At 40.6% G+C, this 20,167-nt stretch overlaps 2 pseudogenes and 1 gene segment (V, D, J or C); 1 reads left to right on the top strand and 2 right to left on the bottom strand.

Annotated features, from left to right (window-relative positions):
* Positions 1 to 3,710: 3,710 nt before the first annotated feature.
* LOC146609154 (Ig kappa-b4 chain C region-like) lies at positions 3,711 to 5,065 on the bottom strand. The segment is given in 2 exon segments: positions 3,711 to 4,070; positions 5,048 to 5,065. A coding segment is annotated over 1 exon segment (255 nt).
* A 3,876-nt stretch (positions 5,066 to 8,941) lies between these two features.
* Positions 8,942 to 9,432, top strand: LOC146609155 (Ig kappa chain V region K-25 pseudogene; annotated as a pseudogene).
* A 1,959-nt stretch (positions 9,433 to 11,391) lies between these two features.
* LOC146609156 (Ig kappa-b4 chain C region pseudogene) lies at positions 11,392 to 11,825 on the bottom strand (annotated as a pseudogene).
* Positions 11,826 to 20,167: the final 8,342 nt, after the last annotated feature.

Consider the following 20,167-nt stretch of genomic DNA (forward strand, 5'->3'; position numbering starts at 1 on the left):
TGTTTGAAATGTCTTTCACTTTTGAGGCCATGTTTACATGCACAGGTGTAGTTTGAAAAACACTGACTTTTCTATTTATTCTGGCCTATTTTTTAAATGTGAACAGCACTTTAATTTGTTGACAGGTCATTTTCTAACTTCTTTCAGGGTGAAGATTCTCAGAAACTATGTTCATAAAAGGGCCACAGGTTATACTCAAATCCAGGCTGCTGCCCCCTCCCATGACCCACTGAGCTAAACTGGCACCCTGCACAGTCCTGATTGGCCAACACTTGGATTGGGGTGAGGAAATCTCCTTTCCAAGAAAATCGTTCTTTTGAAACAAATTACCGTGAACATTGTGAAAAACTGATTAACTGATAAACAGCATCAACTATTTCAGCCAAGTAGCTGTTGTATTCAGTCAGATGATTTCCATAGAGGCACTTTGCATCAGCAGCACCATGCTCCAGTGCTCTGGGAGAGTTTATAGTCCTGAGAGTTGAACACTGGATGACTGACAGCTGTCCTTCATCACAACAGAAGCCACAGAAATCCTCCTCATCAAAAACATGACTTTGATCTGCGTCCTCATCTGGACTCTCCTCTGCTGCTGCTTCACAGGTAAAGTCCAGAGAATCAAACTCCTCTCCTCTATCAACATCTGTCCCTCTGAAATGAAGCCCACAAAACCATGAAGCTGCTTTATGTTTTTGTCTCTGTGTCCTCAGAGTCCAGAGGACAGATCACAGTGACTCAGCCTGGAGCAGTGAGCTCTGCTGTGGGAGGAACTGCGAGCATCAAGTGTACGACCAGTCAGGATGTTTTTGTTTCTGGCAGTTCTCATCTTTTATCCTGGTACCAACAGAAAGATGGAGGAGTTCCTAAACTGCTCATTTACTATGCTAGCACTCGAGTATCAGGGATTCCAGCTCGTTTTACAGGCAGTGGATCAAACTCTGACTTCACTCTGACCATCAGTGGAGTCCAGGCTGAAGATGCAGCAGTTTATTACTGTCAGAGTTGGCACTATCCTAACAGTCAGTGGGTGTTCACACAGTGAAAAACAGTCGTACAAAAACCTCCCTCACTAAGACTGAACAGAAACTGAAGTGACTGCTGCAGCTGGAAGATACTGCAGAGACTGATACAGTTCACTGAGGACACACACACACACACACACACACACACACACACACACACACACACACACACACACACACACACACACACACACACACACACACACACACACACACACACACAACATAAAGTGATTCGTCAAAAATGTCCTACTGCTATCGCATTGTGTTCAATACACCTGTGAATTAAAGATTTTTCTGTAAACATATCATCAAACATGAACGCGAGTGAAAAAGCTGTATTTGAACTCAAGGTGTTTCGTTTTTCAATTGTTTGTTCATATCATCATTCATTTAATCTTCTCCTTGTCACAGAACACGGAGTGTTCAGGTAACAGGACCCCAAAGCAGCTCAGAACTATGTACACAATTTTATTGAACTGAAGAATCTTTTAACAGTGTTAAAGAAACGAAAAACTAAGGCTCATGCCATGGGGGAAAACGAGGAGCGTGGAGCCCAGGAGCACCGTAATCGGGACCATGGGGAAACTGCAACAGAAAGGGGAGACACAGTTAACAGCACGCAGATTGTCAAAAAATGAACAGCTAGACTTCATAAGTTGCTGAGGCTTACAGGTAGAGCAGGACCGTGGAGCTTGGAGGGGAGAGGTGTCCAAGAAGGGAATCCTAGGGAGGGAGGCAGTCAGGCAGGATGACAGGCAGGCCACAGGCTTCCACGCCGAATGCTGGTCACACTGGGAGGAGACCTACAGACTGGCGAGGAGAAGCCGTCAGAGCTGGCTGAAGTAGTCCTCTGGTGATTGCCTCAGATAAGATGCAGGTGATTTGGAGGCAGCCCAGCCCGAGACTGTAGAGAGACACGGCTCTCTGACTCTCTCGGACAGATCACAGTGACTCAGCCTGGAGCAGTGAGCTCTGCTGTGGGAGCATCTGTGAGCATCAAGTGTCGGACCAGTCAGGATGTTTATGGCAACAACCTTTTAGCCTGGTACCAACAGAAAGATGGAGGAGTTCCTAAACTGCTCATTTACTACACTAGCACTCGATATTCAGGGATTCCAGCTCGTTTTACAGGCAGTGGATCAAACTCTGACTTCACTCTGACCATCAGTGGAGTCCAGGCTGAAGATGCAGCAGTTTATTACTGTCAGAGTGCTCATGTTATCAACAGTCAGTATGTGTTCACACAGTGAAAAACAGTCGTACAAAAACCTCCCTCAGTCAGACTGAACAGAAACTGAAGTGACTGCTGCAGCTGGAAGATACTGCAGAGACTGATACAGTTCACTGAGGACACACACACACACACACACACACACACACACACACACACACACACACACACACACACACACACAGTGAAAATGTGATTGTTGCTAAAGGAAAGAAAAGTTGGAAATATATCATTTATTTTTAACAAATCATTTATGACCTTTGACTTCTGCTTCATACCAGCTCAAATAAATCTCAATTTCTAAATATCGATCATTATCAAAAATCATATTTCTGTAAGAAAAAAAATCTAAGCTGCACATCGATGCGTATGGGATGCGCCGCATCCCCGACTCCTGATCATAAAAGTCTATGTTGCAGGACCCCAGTGGTGGAAGTAAGTCAGCCCCAGTTATAAAGACCAGCAGCTCTTCAAACGTGTGGTCCACCTCTTGTTCTGTTAAAATACATACAACTAGTAAATAAAGCGTAATGTGTAGGTTCATGAATAAAAGATTTATAATCAGTTACACTGACTGTTATGTAGAGCGGTTGCATTAATGACAATTTAGGAGTCAAAAACAGGTTGTTAGGCAAAACTAATACTGCGAAGCATCGTATAATGAAAAAGCAAAGCAATCCTGCCCTCCTAAGACACAGGACATTAATTTTTGTCCTCCGAGTCGGAGACCTGTATGTCAAGGACCCTTGACAGGTATTCATATACCTAAATGCCAAGAGAAAGAAAATATGTGTGTCGTCATTAGGATAGGGATTTATGTTGGTGTGAGAGACTGTAGCCTACAAGTTCATATTGTTCAATGACAGTTATGACATGTTGTGTTTCAGGTGATTTTACAGAAAAAAAAACAGCAAAATAACGTACTGAATACTTTTAACAAAAAAACTCTGTATATTAAATGACTTCTTAAAATACCTGCCCCAACACTGATCACGAGAATAGACTCATTCTTATACAGCACTTTTCTGCTCCACCTGTGCAGTCAGTGTTTTATACAACAAACTGCAACATGCTGAAACATTTCATTACACAGCATGCAATGAATTTGCATATATGTAATGTCTTTAATATCCTGCTTAGTAATGGCAGTGTCTCTCAATTCCCCTTCGCACTTACTCTTTAACATAAACTTTGCTTTACTTCATGTATTGAAAGTGGCTTAATTCTACTGACTCATATTGACTACAGATAGCACACTGGCTTCCAATTAGAACCCTGGAAATCATTATTTAGAGTTTAATATTGACATCACCACAAAAGTAAGACAAAGACTCGATTCTTATTTAATATAGATATTTTTTTATTCTTTAAAACTTTAAACAAACTTTAAACTTTAAACAAAGCAATGAAAAATGAGAGAAGGAATTGGAAAAAAAAAAAAAAAGCAGTGTGAAAGTAAGACCAGCATGAAAGTCACAGTTAGTCAGGTCAGGACTGGGGACACTGGTCTCTCATCAGTGGCTCTGAGACCAGAGTGTGGGAGCCCCTCGTGGCCTCACAGGTCACAGAGCCCACCTTCATCCAGCGGTCTGCAGGGAGCCTCAGGGTGCTGCTCCAGCTGTAGAGGCCGTCGTTCTCCTGCACCACGGGGCTCCTGCTCTCCTCCCAGCTGATGCTGCCACTGCCATCCACCTTCCAGGACAGACTCCAGTCTGAGGGGAAGCCCTTGTTGGCCACACACATGAGCGTGGCCTCCCCCTGTTTCAGTTCCTCACTGGAGGGACCCAGCACCTTCAGGGCGGGGCGGGTATCACCTAGGAAACACCAATCAGCTTAGAGGACAGGAACCACAATTTGATTTTCTCCGTTAAGAAGTTTCTGTCAGGTGTTTTTTCTGCTCCACCAGTCATTCACTCACACATTGTTTCACTTCCCTTTAAGAAACCTCTCATGCATATCAGCACAGAGAGAATCATCACACAGTTTGAGCTGAAATATGTTCAAACTACACTGGAAATAAAAAAACAAAAAAACAAAACAGAGATGTGTCAACACTTTTAAAAGATGTTAAGCTTCAACATCATCAGTTCTTCATAATAAACAGCTTGTTCTGGATAAGAAACTCAATACCACTACTTACCTCATGTGGTTTTTTTATTGCTTACATTATTTTAAATGATATGATACAATAAGAACACCAGAGATCTTTATCTTCACTCTGTGCAGTTTAACTTTTTTCAGTGGAAATTGTCCTGAGTGTCTGAATATTCATTTCCAAAGCTGACTTTGTTTCTTAGGACAAAATTTATGAATAAAATAATTAATCAGTTACACAAAAAGTTTCCTAACCTTTCATATTAAATGAAATTAAAGAAAAGAAAAGAAAATTACATTAAAAAAAAAAGCTCTAAGGCTGACTTACTTCCAACATCCAGTCTGGTTCCTCCACCGAACGTGTACCACAGTGATACAAACTCATTGAGCCGCCGTACAAAAACCTCTGACTGTAGAGAGACACGGCTCTCTGACTCTGTCAGACTGGATTAAAACTAAAAGCTCTCAAGACTTAACCAGATGTATGTATATGTAAAATATCCTCAAGTCCACTCTGATGTTTTATATTGTGTTTAATATTCATTTTAACATTTATTCTGAAGCTAACTTTGTTTCTTCATGAAGATTTATCTAAAAACTATTTTCCTGAGGTTTTTTTATGTGCATTGAACAGAAAAGTTAAGATAATCAAAAGAAAGAAATTTGCTAAAGTAAATGAGGTTTAAGTTTGACTTACTTCCAACTTGCAGTCTGGTTCCTCCACCAAAAGTCCACCACAGTGATACAAACTCATTGAGGCGCCGTACAAAAACCTCTGACTGTAGAGAGACACGGCTCTCTGTGTGACTGAACTAAACCTACAAGCCCTCAAAATACAACTTTACCATCAGAACTAGAAATAATAATGAATAATATGAAACATCCCAGATTTTCAGCGGAAATTGTCCTGAGTGTCTGAATATTCATTTCCAAAGCTGACTTTGTTTCTTAGGACAAAATTTATGAATAAAATAATTAATCAGTTACATAAAAAGTTTCCTAGCCTTTCATATTAAATGAAATTAAAGAAAAGAAAATTACATTTAAAAAAAAAAAGCTCTACGGCTGACTTACTTCCAACTTGCAGTCTGGTTCCTCCACCGAACGTGTACCACAGTGATACAAACTCATTGAGGCGCCGTACAAAAACCTCTGACTGTAGAGAGACACGGCTCTCTGACTCTGAGACAAACAAACTCAACAATATGAATTCTTTAAATCATAATTTCATAACATATTAATATTATAATTTTTACATAAAAACAACGAAACACAATAAAACTATATTCCAATAATCCAATTTGGTCATTTACATTTAACAACTGTTAAGATACATCACTTTAATGCTTCCACCTTCTTTCTCATAACTCTAAACATTAAATTTAATTTTCAAGCTACAATCACAAAACTTAAAACTCATCAGGTAAAACCTCACAAATGCATCAAAACAGTTTTATGTTCTCTCACAAACACTTAGTGTCTTCAGATCGCGCACAGAACCAGTTAAAATGATAATACTGCTGAGCATTACACACTACGTCACAAAACAGAGCATGAAACTCAGGTCTTTCCAGTCTCACAGTTTGTCCTGTTATTCTACAAAACATATAAAATGTCAACCTAAAACAGATGAATGATTCTGAGCAGGGCCGTGCAGAGATGCTGGAAGGGACGGGTGCTCAAAGTTCAAAAGGGGCACATGGAACCAGGCTGAATAACAACAACACTGTTGCTGTTGAGGGGTTGCTGCTGCTCCTGCTGCAGATAGTGATGGAGGTCTGTGTTGCTTTGAGACTGTAGACAGTAAAAAGTCCACAGCAGAGATGGTAGCTGATTAAAGAAGTGTTATGAGATGATAATAAAATGCAAAGATTGGTGACAGCGCTCAGAAGCATTAAACAACAAAACTGTGGGAAATGAACTCGGCTCTGCCTGTGAGTCACTCTTCCATCTCCTCATCTCATCTGTCACTCTCCACTTGCTGTACATCTCAGAACAGGGCACACTCTGGTGTTTCATTAATCTATTATTTAATTATCCATACTTAAAAGCTCATGCACCTAATCCAAAATAAAGTAATGATAGAAAAATGTTATAGAACCAAAGCATTGTGTTTATTATTGTTTTTATACTTGAGCACCTCTGCTATACAACAACTGGTACAGGCGTTATTGTTCCCTGTTGTGATGGAGTTACACCGTCCCGAGACACATTTTTGGCTTCTAAGCCAGAGATCTTGCAACTGGCTTTTGGGCTGTGTGGGGTCTCTCTCTTCTGGAAGATGATTGAATAAAGAATTATAAATGTTTGGACCACTCCTGAGTTGGGTTTTCTCTGTTCTATCATGGGGATGAAAAAATCAGGTTTAATAGACAGTAATATATGATGAGTAATAATTTAAAAAATCCATACACATAAAACACACACACACACATACGGTGACATTTTATACCTTCTCCAGAATACTGTATATACTACGGCCACAAGTTTTCATCATGATGCTGATCCAGAATCCTTCCCTTATTATTTAATTCTAGTGCTATAAGTGTCATGGTCCTGGGTCATGTGACCCAGTGTTTTGTGTTAATTAATATGCTTTAGGTTATTCTGGTTATGTCTTTTGCTGTGATTTCTAGTTCCTAGGTTTGGTTCCCATGCTCCCTCTGTTCCAGTTCAGTCAGGTCTCTGTGTAAAGCCCGTGGCTGTGTCCCAATTCAGGGTCTGCACGCTTGAACTACGCGCACTACGGTGCGTACTATGAGTACGAGAAGTGCGGAAGTGAGAGGCTTGTGAAATGGGACGGTCTAGCCTGTGTCGCGCTGTTCAGGTTGCCTAGCAACCATGATACTAACCGCGAGAAACGTTACATACAGCTTTGTGTGACAGAAATGAAGGAGGAAAAATGTCTTGTTGGTCATTCATTTCTTCACTCAAAGACAAGTATGACAGTGTGACAGTGTATATATAGATGTATTATATACAAGAGACAAATATTGTTCGTTTAATATGTTGGCATTATTACATTTGGCTCAATGCTTACATACATGTGTAAAAAGAAAATGTACGAGCTGTGATAACTGTGTCTGATAGAATGAAGAGTCGACTGATATATGAAATATTCCTTTATTGGGTGAGAAAATCAGACCATGTCATAACTGCTGTAAGTCACACAGAATAGATATCAGAGCCTTAAACAGGCTGACTTCTGCTAAATGGGTCAAACTGGGCAGAAAGTCTACAAACACATAACATCCTTATAGAATATGATGTAACACTATAGATCAACTTAGCTCAGAATATATAAAGCATATAAACAATTACAGCAATATGATGCAACAAACACAGCAGCTACTGATCCAAAATACTCAAAGCTTCATAGAACTGAAACCAACATTTATTTTAGCTCCATTCTGCTGCTGATACAGACTTTAGGTTTCTGAACATTAAACTTGTTGCTGCCTTTCATAGTGTGTAACTTGAAGGCCCTGAGTACTTTCTCCCACACTGAAAACACTGGGATGATGAAATTATTTGAACATTACCTAATAAGACTGATTCAGGACAGACAGTTATGTTAAACTTTTCTAGCAGTCCTTCACAAACAGGGAACAGTCTGTCTATTCTCTCCATCTGTCAGCAGACGGGGTCAAAAAAATCAGATTTGATGCGCTTTCGCCTGCAGTGTGAACGTAGCCTTAGTTCTGTCCTTGCCATCCTCACTTTTGTTGTGTGTTTTCACCTGTTGGAATAAAAGCTCACTCGCATCACAGCCTGTGCCTGAATCTTGGGTCCTTCATTCATAACACCATGCAGCTTGCCTCAGAAACCGTGACAATAAGAATTATATTGGACTAAAAAATTAAAGTAATAAATATAAAATGGCCTGCATTTGTATAGCGCTTTTCTAGTCCCTAAGGATCCCAAAGCACTTCACACTACATTCAGTCATTCACACACTGGTGATGGCAGCTACATTGTAGCCACAGCCGCCCTGGGGCGCACTGACAGACGCGAGGCTGCCGGACACTGGCGCCACCGGGCCCTCTGACCACCACCAGTAGTCAAACATGGGGTTAGTATCTTGCCCAAGGATATTTGGCAGCCAGGAAGCAGCCTGGGATCGAACCACCAACCTTCTGATTAGTGGCTGACCTGCTCTGCCACCTGAGCTACAGCCACCCCATATAATGTATTTGTGATGATTCAATTTTTTTGACTATCCACTCTGTGCATAAGAAATGTTTAAACTGTAGAGATACAATCATTTTGCTGCTGTAAGATCAGCATTTTGTCATGTTTGAAATATTAATCTAATGTAATTTGTTTCTGTCACTTCTCCCCCTGCAACGTTGTGTCTTGGTCTCATTTTCTCTGTATCTCTTTGTACAACTTTATAGTGACAAAAAAAGGCTTTCTATTCTAACTTGCATGTTTCTGTCAGTCAGATGATTTCCATAGAGAGGCACTTTGCATCAGCAGCACCATGCTCCAGTGCTCTGGGAGAGTTTATAGTCCTGAGAGTTGAACACTGGATGACTGACAGCTGTCCTTCATCACAACAGAAGCCACAGAAATCCTCCTCATCAAAAACATGACTTTGATCTGCGTCCTCATCTGGACTCTCCTCTGCTGCTGCTTCACAGGTAAAGTCCAGAGAATCAAACTCCTCTCCTCTATCAACATCTGTCCCTCTGAAATGAAGCCCACAAAACCATGAAGCTGCTTTATGTTTTTGTCTCTGTGTCCTCAGAGTCCAGAGGACAGATCACAGTGACTCAGCCTGGAGCAGTGAGCTCTGCTGTGGGAGGAACTGTGAGCATCAAGTGTACGACCAGTCAGAATGTTTACTACAGCAGCCCACATCACTATTTACACTGGTACCAACAGAAAGATGGAGGAGTTCCTAAACTGCTCATTTACCTTGCTAGCACTCGGCAATCAGGGATTCCAGCTCGTTTTACAGGCAGTGGATCAAACTCTGACTTCACTCTGACCATCAGTGGAGTCCAGGCTGAAGATGCAGCAGTTTATTACTGTCAGAGTTGGCACTGGCTGAACAGTCTGTGGGTGTTCACACAGTGAAAAACAGTCGTACAAAAACCTCCCTCAGTCAGACTGAACAGAAACTGAAGTGACTGCTGCAGCTGGAAGATACTGCAGAGACTGATACAGTTCACTGAGGACACACACACACACACACACACACACACACACAGTGATAGAGTGAAAATGTTATTGTTGTTATTGGAAGTCTATCTGTATCTCAGTCAATCAAATTTTGACCTTTGACCTCTGATTCATAGCGGCTCAAATACATGTGAACCAATTCCTGAATATTGCTCATTATGAAAACATTTCTTAAAGAAAGAGAAAAAAACACAATAAATCACCAAAATCAGTGAGTCACAATTGTCTCCATAACTTATATAAATACTTCAAATAGAAACTTTAAGTCCAATTTTCTCAGGTTTGTAGACTTTTTTCTTTTTTGCTGTTCAATACTAGTCTGATAACTTTGTCTTTGACATTATGTTACAAATACCTATCTATATTACACCTGGCAAAATAGCACAATTTAATATACAATGTGAAAACTACCACAGTACATACCAAAGTTCACTATCAGTCCATTTGCTGCACTCTTCATGTAATAATGCAAATATTTATTGTGATGCTTTCAGCAAGAAGGGAGAAACAAGTTAAACGTGACAGACAGTTTATGTTATGATTACAGTTGATTTGATTTATATTAGGATTACAGTTGATTTTACAGTTGATGATTACAGATGATTACAGTTTATAATATTTACACATCACCTTGTTTTCATTTCAGTTTGACAGAAATATTAATATAAAATTAAAAATTTATGCAAACCTGGTTTAGTAAGTTTCCACTGGGAATATTCATATTACTATATGAATACAACATCTTTGTGATGTTAACATTCACCCTTATGCATATTTAATTTTTACAATCAGTGTAAACGTAATTTCAAATTCCAGTCTGTTTCCTGCACCAGTTATGTTGGTTACAGTGCTCCAGTACAAACAGTAACAAAAGCAGACAACACAAAAAGTAAGAAATAGCACAATATATAGAATCTATACATATATATAAGTCACCTACTATATATATATAAGTCATGATCACTGTTTACTCACTATTGTTTTGAACCAATAGTTCCATTATTTAACTGTAACACTGCAGCATATATTAAGAGGTACTTATTAAAGCACAGAGTAACTAAACATTATGCCGGTAACACAAGTTTGATTGCTTGCAAGCTTCTGCACAGACAGCATGCTAATGCTAAACTAATCAAGAATCCAGGGTGATGTTAAGCTAAGTGAATGGATAGGATAGGGATTTATATTGGCGTGAGGGACTGTAGCCTATAAGTTCTTATTGTTAAATGATAGTTATGAGATGGTGTGTTTCAGGTGATTTTACAGAAAAACACCAAAATAATGTACTGCATTACTTTAAAAAAGTACTTTGCATAATAGAATACTTTAAGATACCTCAACACTGATCATTTGACTCATCCTTATATTGTGCTTTTCTACTCCACCTGAGAACTCAAATTGCTTTATATAACAAGCTACAACATGCTGAAACATTCATTAAACAGCATGCAATGACTTTGCATGAATAACGGCGGTGTTGCTCAATATTCTCAGTAATAAAATCATAATCTCTAAGTTCTTATCAATTCCCCTTCGCACTTATTCTTTAACATAAACTTTGCTTTACTTCATGTATTCAAAGTGACTTAATTCTACTGACTCATATTGACTACAGATAGCACACTGGTTTCCAATAAGAATCCTGGAAATCATTATTTAGAGTTTAATATTGACATCACCACAAAGTAAGACAAACACTCAATTCTTATTTAATGTCGATTTTTTTTATTCTTTAAAACTTTAAATAAACTTTAAACTTTAAACAAAGCAATGAAAAATGAGAGAAGAAATTGGAAAAAAAAAAGCTACAGAATGCAGTGTGAAAGTAAGACCAGCATAAAAGTCACATATAGTTCAGGACTGGGGACACTGGTCTCTCATCAGTGGCTCTGAGACCAGAGTGTGGGAGCCCTGGGTGGCCTCACAGGTCACAGAGCCCACCTTCATCCAGTGGTCTGCAGGGAGCCTCAGGGTGCTGCTCCAGCTGTAGAGGCCGTCGTTCTCCTGCACCACGGGGCTCCTGCTCTCCTCCCAGCTGATGCTGCCACTGCCATCCACCTTCCAGGACAGACTCCAGTCTGAGGGGAAGCCCTTGTTGGCCACACACATGAGCGTGGCCTTCCCCTGTTTCAGCTCCTCACTGGAGGGACCCAGCACCTTCAGGGCGGGGCGGGCATCACCTAGGAAACACCAATCAGCTTAGAGGACAGGAACCACAATTTGATTTTCTCCGTTAAGAAGTTTCTGTCAGGTGTTTTTTCTGCTCCACCAGTCATTCACTCACACATTGTTTCACTTCCCTTTAAGAAACCTCTCATGCATATCAGCACAGAGAGAATCATCACACAGTTTGAGCTGAAATATGTTCAAACTACACTGGAAATAAAAGAAGCAGATGTGGAAACATTTACAAAACTATTTTAGCTTCAAATTCATCAGTTATCTATAACACATCACTTGTTGGAGATAAGAAACTTAATAGCACTACTTGAATGATGTGGATTAATTTCTTTTACTGCTTACATGATTTTAATGACATTTGAAATGATATCTGCTACAACAGAAACACCAGACGTGCTGCACACTGTCAAATGCCCATCTTTAACTTCTGGCAATAAAAGAAGCAGATATGGCAACAATTATACAAGATGTTAAGCTTCAAAAACCTCCGTTCTGTATAATACACAAGTTTTCTACTTACCTCATGTGAGTTTCAGTCATTTATTGTAGTGCTTTTATGATTTCTAAGCAAATTCTACATTTTTACTGACTAAGTAAAAGACCAGAAATCTTTATCTTCACTCTGTTTAACTTGAGGACAGTTACATTTAATTCATCTTAGAAACAGTGACTGTGATTTCAAACTAGAAAATAATCACAGGCTGATGACAGTTTATATTATTTACACAATGCATCGTCTTTATGTCAGAAATGTCAACATAAAATCTAATTAAAGCTGATGGAGTCAGCCTCCAGTGTATAATGGTTATAATATTACCTCTACATGAATACTTCATTGTTATAAAGCTAACATTTAAACCTCGATGTAGTTTCTTTACAAACATTATAATCTTACTTCCAACATCCAGTCTGGTTCCTCCACCAAAAGTCCACCACAGTGATACAAACTCACTGAGCCGCTGCACAAAAACCTCTGACTGTAGAGAGACACGGCTCTCTGACTCTAACAGACTAAATTAAAACCAAAAGCTCTCAAGAGTTAACCAGACATATATATATCTCAATAATCCTCAAGTCCACTCTGATGTTTTATATTATTTGTTAATATTGATTTTAACATTTATTCTGAAGCTAACTTTGTGTCTTCATGAAAATTGATCTAAAAACTATTTTAATGATTTTTGTTTTCTGGCACACTGAACAGAAAAGTCAAGATAACCACAAGAAAGAAATCTGATAAAATAAAAGAGGTTTAAGTTCGACTTACTTCCAACTTGCAGTCTGGTTCCTCCACCAAAAGTCCACCACAGTGATACAAACTCACTGAGCCGCTGCACAAAAACCTCTGACTGTAGAGAGACACGGCTCTCTGACTCTAACAGACTAAATTAAAACCAAAAGCTCTCAAGAGTTAACCAGACATATATATATCTCAATAATCCTCAAGTCCACTCTGATGTTTTATATTATTTGTTAATATTGATTTTAACATTTATTCTGAAGCTAACTTTGTGTCTTCATGAAAATTGATCTAAAAACTATTTTAATGATTTTTGTTTTCTGGCACACTGAACAGAAAAGTCAAGATAACCACAAGAAAGAAATCTGATAAAATAAAAGAGGTTTAAGTTCGACTTACTTCCAACTTGCAGTCTGGTTCCTCCACCAAAAGTCCACCACAGTGATACAAACTCATTGAGGCGCCGTACAAAAACCTCTGACTGTAGAGAGACACGGCTCTCTGACTCTGAAACAAACAAACTCAACAATATGAATTGTTTTCATCATAGCTTTATAACATATTAATAGTATAATTTTAAAATTAAAATAAAATCAACACAATAAAATAAAGTTCCAAAAATATAATTTGAGAATTTACATTTTATAGTTGTTAAGATACATCACTACAAAAGCTCCCTGTCACAGCTGCGGGTTTTATTGGAAGGACCCAAACGCAGACTCAGATTCAGGGAGTGAGTTTTATTTAACGTAAGTGAAGCACATAACAGGAACGGGTATGGCGTGAACAAAACTTGGGGAAAACTACAAACCAAACCTGAAACGTGAGGAGACTGAGACAACACAGGGGATGGCCAGCAGGAAACGAGATGCGGATGAAACACCAGTGAGACGCAGATGCTCCAACAAAGAGCAAAGAGGCAAACACACACTAATACACACACAAGGAAACAAGGAAATGACAGACAGGAGGAAGAGTTGATTCTAATTAGACGAGACTGGGAGGATGTAACCTGAAAACATTACCATAGAACCAAAAATACTAAGCAAAACACAAGGGAGGAACAGAGAACATTAAACTCTGAACAATCACAAATAACCCACAATAAACAAAACCACAGAATATTAATTAACCTAAAACATAAACATGGAGTCCACAGACTCCGGACCACGACACTTCCACCTTCTTTCTCAAAACTCTAAACATTAAATTGAATTTTCAATCTACATTCACAAAACCTCAAACTGCACAAATACATCAAAACAGTTTTACGTGTTCTCACAAACACTCAGTGTCTTTAGATCAGTGGTTCTCAAACTTTTCACAGTGAGGACCACCTCATAACATATGTCTCTTGAAGTACCACCCTTATGACCGACATTAAAGTACAGCAGTATAGGGCTATTTACAGTGGCTTGCAAAAGTATTCGGCCCCCTTGAACTTTTCCACATTTTGTCACATTACAGCCACAAACATGAATCAATTTTATTGGAATTCCAGGTGAAAGACCAACACAAAGTGGTGCACACGTGAGAAGTGGAACGAAAATCATACATGATTCCAAACATTTTTTACGAATAAATAACTGCAAAGTGGGGTGTGCGTAATTATTCAGCCCCCTGAGTCAATACTTTGTAGAACCAGCTTTTGCTGCAGTTCCAGCTGCCAGTCTTTTAGGGTTTGTCTCTACCAGCTTTGCACATCTACAGACTGAAATCTTTGCCCATTCTTCTTTGCAAAACAGCTCCAGCTCAGTCAGATCAGATGGACAGCGTTTGTCAACAGCAGTTTTCAGATCTTGCCACAGATTCTCGATTGGATTTAGATCTGGACTTTGACTGGGCCATTCTAACACATGGACATGTTTTGTTTTAAACCATCCCATTGTTTCCTGGCTTTATGTTTCGGGTCGTTGTCCTGCTGGAAGGTGAACCTCCGCCCCAGTCTCAAGTCTTTTGCAGACTCCAAGAGGTTTTCTTCCAAGACTGCCCTGTATTTGGCTGCATCCATCTTCCCATCAACTCTGACCAGCTTCCCTGTCCCTGCTGAAGAGAAGCCTCCCAGAGCATGATGCTGCCACCACCATATCTGACAGTGGGGATGGTGTGTTCAGAGTGATGTGCAGTGTTAGTTTTCCGCCACACATAGTGTTTTGCATTGAGGACAAAAAGTTCCATTTTGGTCTCATCTGACCAGAGCAGCTTCTTCCACATGTTTGCTGTGTCCCCACATGGCTTGTGGCAAACTGCAAACGGGACTTCTTATGGTTTTCTGTTAACAATGGCTTTCTTCTTGCCACTCTTCCATAAAGGCCAACTTTGTGCAGTGCACCACTAATAGTTGTCCTATGGACAGATTCCCCCACCTGAGCTGTAGATCTCTGCAGCTCGTCCAGAGTCACCATGGGCCTCTTGGCTGCATTTCTGATCAGCGCTCTCCTTGTTCGGCCTGTGAGTTTAGGTGGACGGCCTTGGTAGGTTTACAGTTGTGCCATACTCCTTCCATTTCTGAATGATGGCTTGAACAGTGCTCCGTGGGATGTTCAAGGCTTGGGAAATCTTTTTGTAGCCTAAGCCTGCTTTAAATTTCTCAGTAACTTTATCCCTGAGCTGTCTGGTGTGTTCTTTGGACTTCATGGTGTTGTTGCTCCCAATATTCTATTAGACAACCTCTGAGGCCGTCACAGAGCAGCTGTATTTGTACTGACATTAGATCACACACAGGTGCATCTATTTAGTCATTAGCACTCATCAGGCAACGTCTATGTGCAACTGACTGCACTCAGACCAAAGGGGGCTGAATAATTACGCACACCCCGCTTTGCAGTTATTTATTTGTAAAAAATGTTTGGATTCATGTATGATTTTCGTTCCACTTCTCACGTGTGCACCACTTTGTGTTGGTCTTTCACCTGGAAGTCCAATAAAATTGATTCATGTTTGTGGCTGTAATGTGACAAAATGTGGAAAAGCCACTGTAGCACCACACAGTTTACACGAGACAATTTTATTTCTTATATGAATGTTATTTATTTTAGCTGTCACAAACAGGATGTGACAAATGATGATAACAACAACTGTACTGCATTAAAACATTCACAGCAGGTGGGATATCCAATCTTTAAGTGATGACGTATGAACCCTGCTTCTGGATCCAAACTATTCTGCATTTTTTTGAGGCTGTTGTGTTTTTAACATGTCTGTTGTCTAAAACCTAAAAGAGGAATTATGGATTTGATCAATCTGGTCTCTGAATGCAATTGACACCCTTTTCTCAATGAGAAGTCTGGGCTCGGGTGAGCCTGAGTGCTGAAGATATCTACCTATTCGGAACCATGATAAGAGGATCCTTGCTGATCGGAGCTGGCTTGGCCCTGACTTATCGAAGAATTAAGAAAGCGGAACCGGCTGTTCAAACCCCCTCAAGCCTGGAGCTGAACAACAACACCCTGATAACGACTGTGTTTAGACCAGCGGTCCCCAACCTTTTTTGCGCCATGGACCGGTTTATGCCCGACATTATTTTCACGGACCGGCCTTTAAGGTGTCGCGGATAAATACAACAAAATAAAACTAGTACCGGTACCGAAAAAAAGAAGATTTATTCATAACACACCCAGGAAAACCGAGTTAACGATAAAAACGATAACAAAATAACGCTGAAAACCGATAAAAACCCTGAAAACCATATATTTCACACCTGAGCCTCAACTCTCGCGGTCCGGTACCAAATGACTCACGGACCGGTACCGGTCCGAGGCCCAGGGGTTGGGGACCGCTGGTTTAGACTGTTCTTCCCATTCCATGCAAGATCACCTGGGTTGGCTGGAAGACTGTTTACTTAGCCTGGCAGGGCGAAGGACACTGTCTCAGCTGAACTCTGGACACGCACACATACAGACACAGACATATGTACACATGCAGATGTGCACTCATCCCCCCTCCAAACGCCTTCGACGCTTATTCCCTTCCGATGCTGACGGTGGATCAAGGAGACCAGCGCACACAGGCCCAGATGTGCTGTCTACACTGGCTGTCTCTCCCCCTTTACCCTCCCCTGTTGCTTGTCATGTGTTTCTTTGGTGTATTAAGAGTTTTTTCATGTGCAGAGGTGTTTTTTTCTGTTCTCAAACTGATCTCCCTGTTGGAGCTCAGTCTGGGGGGAGTTATTTTTTTCTCCTTATCTTTTCTCATGTGGTGCATTTTCCATGTTATACCTCTCTGACCTGTCTTCCCCATGTGATGTTTTTGGGTAATGTATGTATGGTCAGCAGAGGTGTGGACTCGAGTCACATGACTTGGACTCGAGTCAGACTCGAGTCATTAATTTTATGACTTTAGACTTGACTTGAAAAAATGTTCTAAGACTTGTGACTTGACTTGGACTTTTACACCAATGACCTGGGACTTGAATTGGACTTGAACCGGTTTACTTGAAAAGACTTGACATTTTACCCCAAATATAAAATTTAACATGCATATTATATAGAGATTGAAAATGTGACGTCATTCACGGGTAGAACCGCAAAGGATTCTGGGAGCTCGTGGCAAGCGGTACTAGCGCACGCAGGCTTTCAATTAAAATCAGTTACACAGCGATAAAAAGAAACACAAAAATGTCAAGAAGCCGTTGTATTATTAACTGCAATAGCCGGTCGCATGACAGCCACGAGAAGCCGACGGGTAAAGAGATCGGTTGTTATCGGATTACGTCGTTGAAGAGAAATTGTTCGAGCCATGTTTCCGAAGTAACAAAGACGCGACGGATGGCCTGGATTGCAGCCATTCAAAGATCAAATATAACGTCCCAGAACCCTCCAGCTCACAGGTTAGTCTGCTCCAAGCATTTACACGAAGGTCAGTCTGCTGTTGTAGTTAATGCGTCATTTTCATAACATAATTGGTGATATAGGTTACAAGCAAGTCTGGCGCTGAACAGAAATTGTCGCTTCTTTGTTTATTGTGCATAAATAGTGAATTGTCCTGACACAATATTGCGTTTCGCTTCTGTTATTATGGTACACTGACAAAAACATATACTTTTAGTCACAGGATAAAACAGTTGTTTTGTATCACTAATTGCCCAGTACGATTACAGCATACAGTATTATTGTCACTGCTACATTTCTGTGATGCTACCAGAAATTATTTCCACTGCTAATTAATTACCGTTGAGCTCAAAGGTCCTATTAATAAACGGTTAACGAATGTGTATTTATGACGACAATTTGTGAGACTGGTAAACTTATGATACGTACGATGGTCTTTACTTTCTACACTGTGCATTTCAAGGTCCTGCACCCATCCGTCGGTAAACTGTACCTGGGCTTGTTGCAGTGACCGGAAGTTACTAAACTTCATGAGTGTATGCACTCACTCCAAGAACCGTATGATTATAAATATGCATATAAATATGCTAAGATGAGATAGCTGACTTCATCTAACTAGCAAATGTTTTCCAGGCTACGTTGGTGATGCAGTTTTTTTTTTTAAATGATATTTAAAAAAAATAATCATTTATTTATGTATGATATTTTTGTCATGCGATTTTAAAGCCGGTCCTACAACCACATCCAAGAATAACATGCAGCTTATCTCAGAACTGTCGGTGAAAATTATTCTTGGAGCTAGGTTTAATTGAGCTGCATTTTAAAGAGGTGCAATTTCACAATTTGTGTATATTTTCTAAGTTCACTATTTTGTCATGTGTTGAGAAAAACACAGATTTAAAAATTACATGGTCTAATATTTACATTTAGCATAACTGCAACATTATTTTTTTCGTTTTTTTTTAAAAGACTCGAAAGGACTTGAAATTCAAAATTTCAGACTTGTGACTTTACTTGGACTTTTACACCAGTGACTTGAGACTCGACTCTGACTTGCCTGACATTACTTGAGACTTGACTTGAGACTTGAGGATAAAGACTTGAGACTTACTTGAGACTTGCAAAACAATGACTTGGTCCCACCTCTGATGGTCAGAGGGTAAGATGGCGCTGCCATTGCGTGCAATAGGTCGGCAGCCTTAACATGAAATTTCTCCTTGTGGGACTAATACAGGTATCTTATCTTATCTTACGTTTTAACTGTCATGGTCCGGGTGAGTGTGGGGTTTTTCCACTCTGCTGGGCTCCACCTTCCGGCGGAGACTCCCATCAGCCTTCAAACCTGACTGCAATCAAGTCACCAGCATTTAAGACCAGCACTCACAACAGACCTCTGCCAGATCTTCAGCTAACCCACGTTAGTTCTAGGCCGCCAAGCTCTTGAGAGTTTCCCTAACATCTGCATTTCTACTCAGTGTTTTCTCCCTGTCTTAGTACCTGCCTGGCTGTCACGCTTTACAAACAGGAGAGATGCATCTCTGTCTGGACACTGGGTTTCTGCTATCAGGTTGCACTCCCTTCATCGTGGCTCTTCATCTGCCTCCCTGCCAGGGCCGTTGCTCCAAGTATATTCCGGACTCTCTCCCCACCACTCCTCACCCGGACCCCCTAGACACCCTCCTTGCGCAACGCCTGCCCCTGCAATGCATAAGCCATAACCATCATAGTTTAATCAAATGTCTGTGATTCACTAGACTGCCACTGACTGGCTGTCTCTTCTCATTATAGTGACTCTGTGTAACTCCACCCAGGCCGCCGCCCCTTTTCCCCTCCCCAGGATCTGTACTTAAACTCTTGCATCTAGTCATAGCACACTGTCTGAGTTTCATGTTTCATAGTTCACAGTTCGTAGCCTTTATAGTTCCTGCATTGTAATTAAACTAGGCACTGTAAATAAAGCACTGTATTCACGTCAGTTTTGCCTACTGTTTTGTGATGACCCTCCTCCGAGATCCCCTCCTATCAAAGGGAAATACACCGCTCTGAAGGCGCTGCTGCTGCAGCACTACTCCCCCTCCGATGAAGAGCGGGCTGAGAAACTCCTCTCTCTCTCTGGCCTGGGTGATGGTACCGCTCTTGAGCTCATGGAGAGCACGCTGTCCTTGCTAGGATTGGATGACGGCAGATTCCTCTTCACTCACGTCTTCCTTGAGCTGGCCTTGACAACTCCCCGCTGCTGGGTGCAAAGGATTACCAGTCACTTGCAGACAGAAGTGGATCACATTCTCCTGGCTACCAGGAGCTTTGGCATCCAGACGATAATTCCGACTCTCCTGCACCCCCACCGATTCTCCTGTGGGCCTCCAACTCGTCGATAGTG

Source organism: Diplotaxodon limnothrissa, linkage group LG22 (assembly GCF_057381915.1).
Source record: "Diplotaxodon limnothrissa isolate DT_005_m linkage group LG22, D_limnothrissa_male_GT1.1, whole genome shotgun sequence".
NCBI lineage: Eukaryota > Metazoa > Chordata > Actinopteri > Cichliformes > Cichlidae > Diplotaxodon > Diplotaxodon limnothrissa.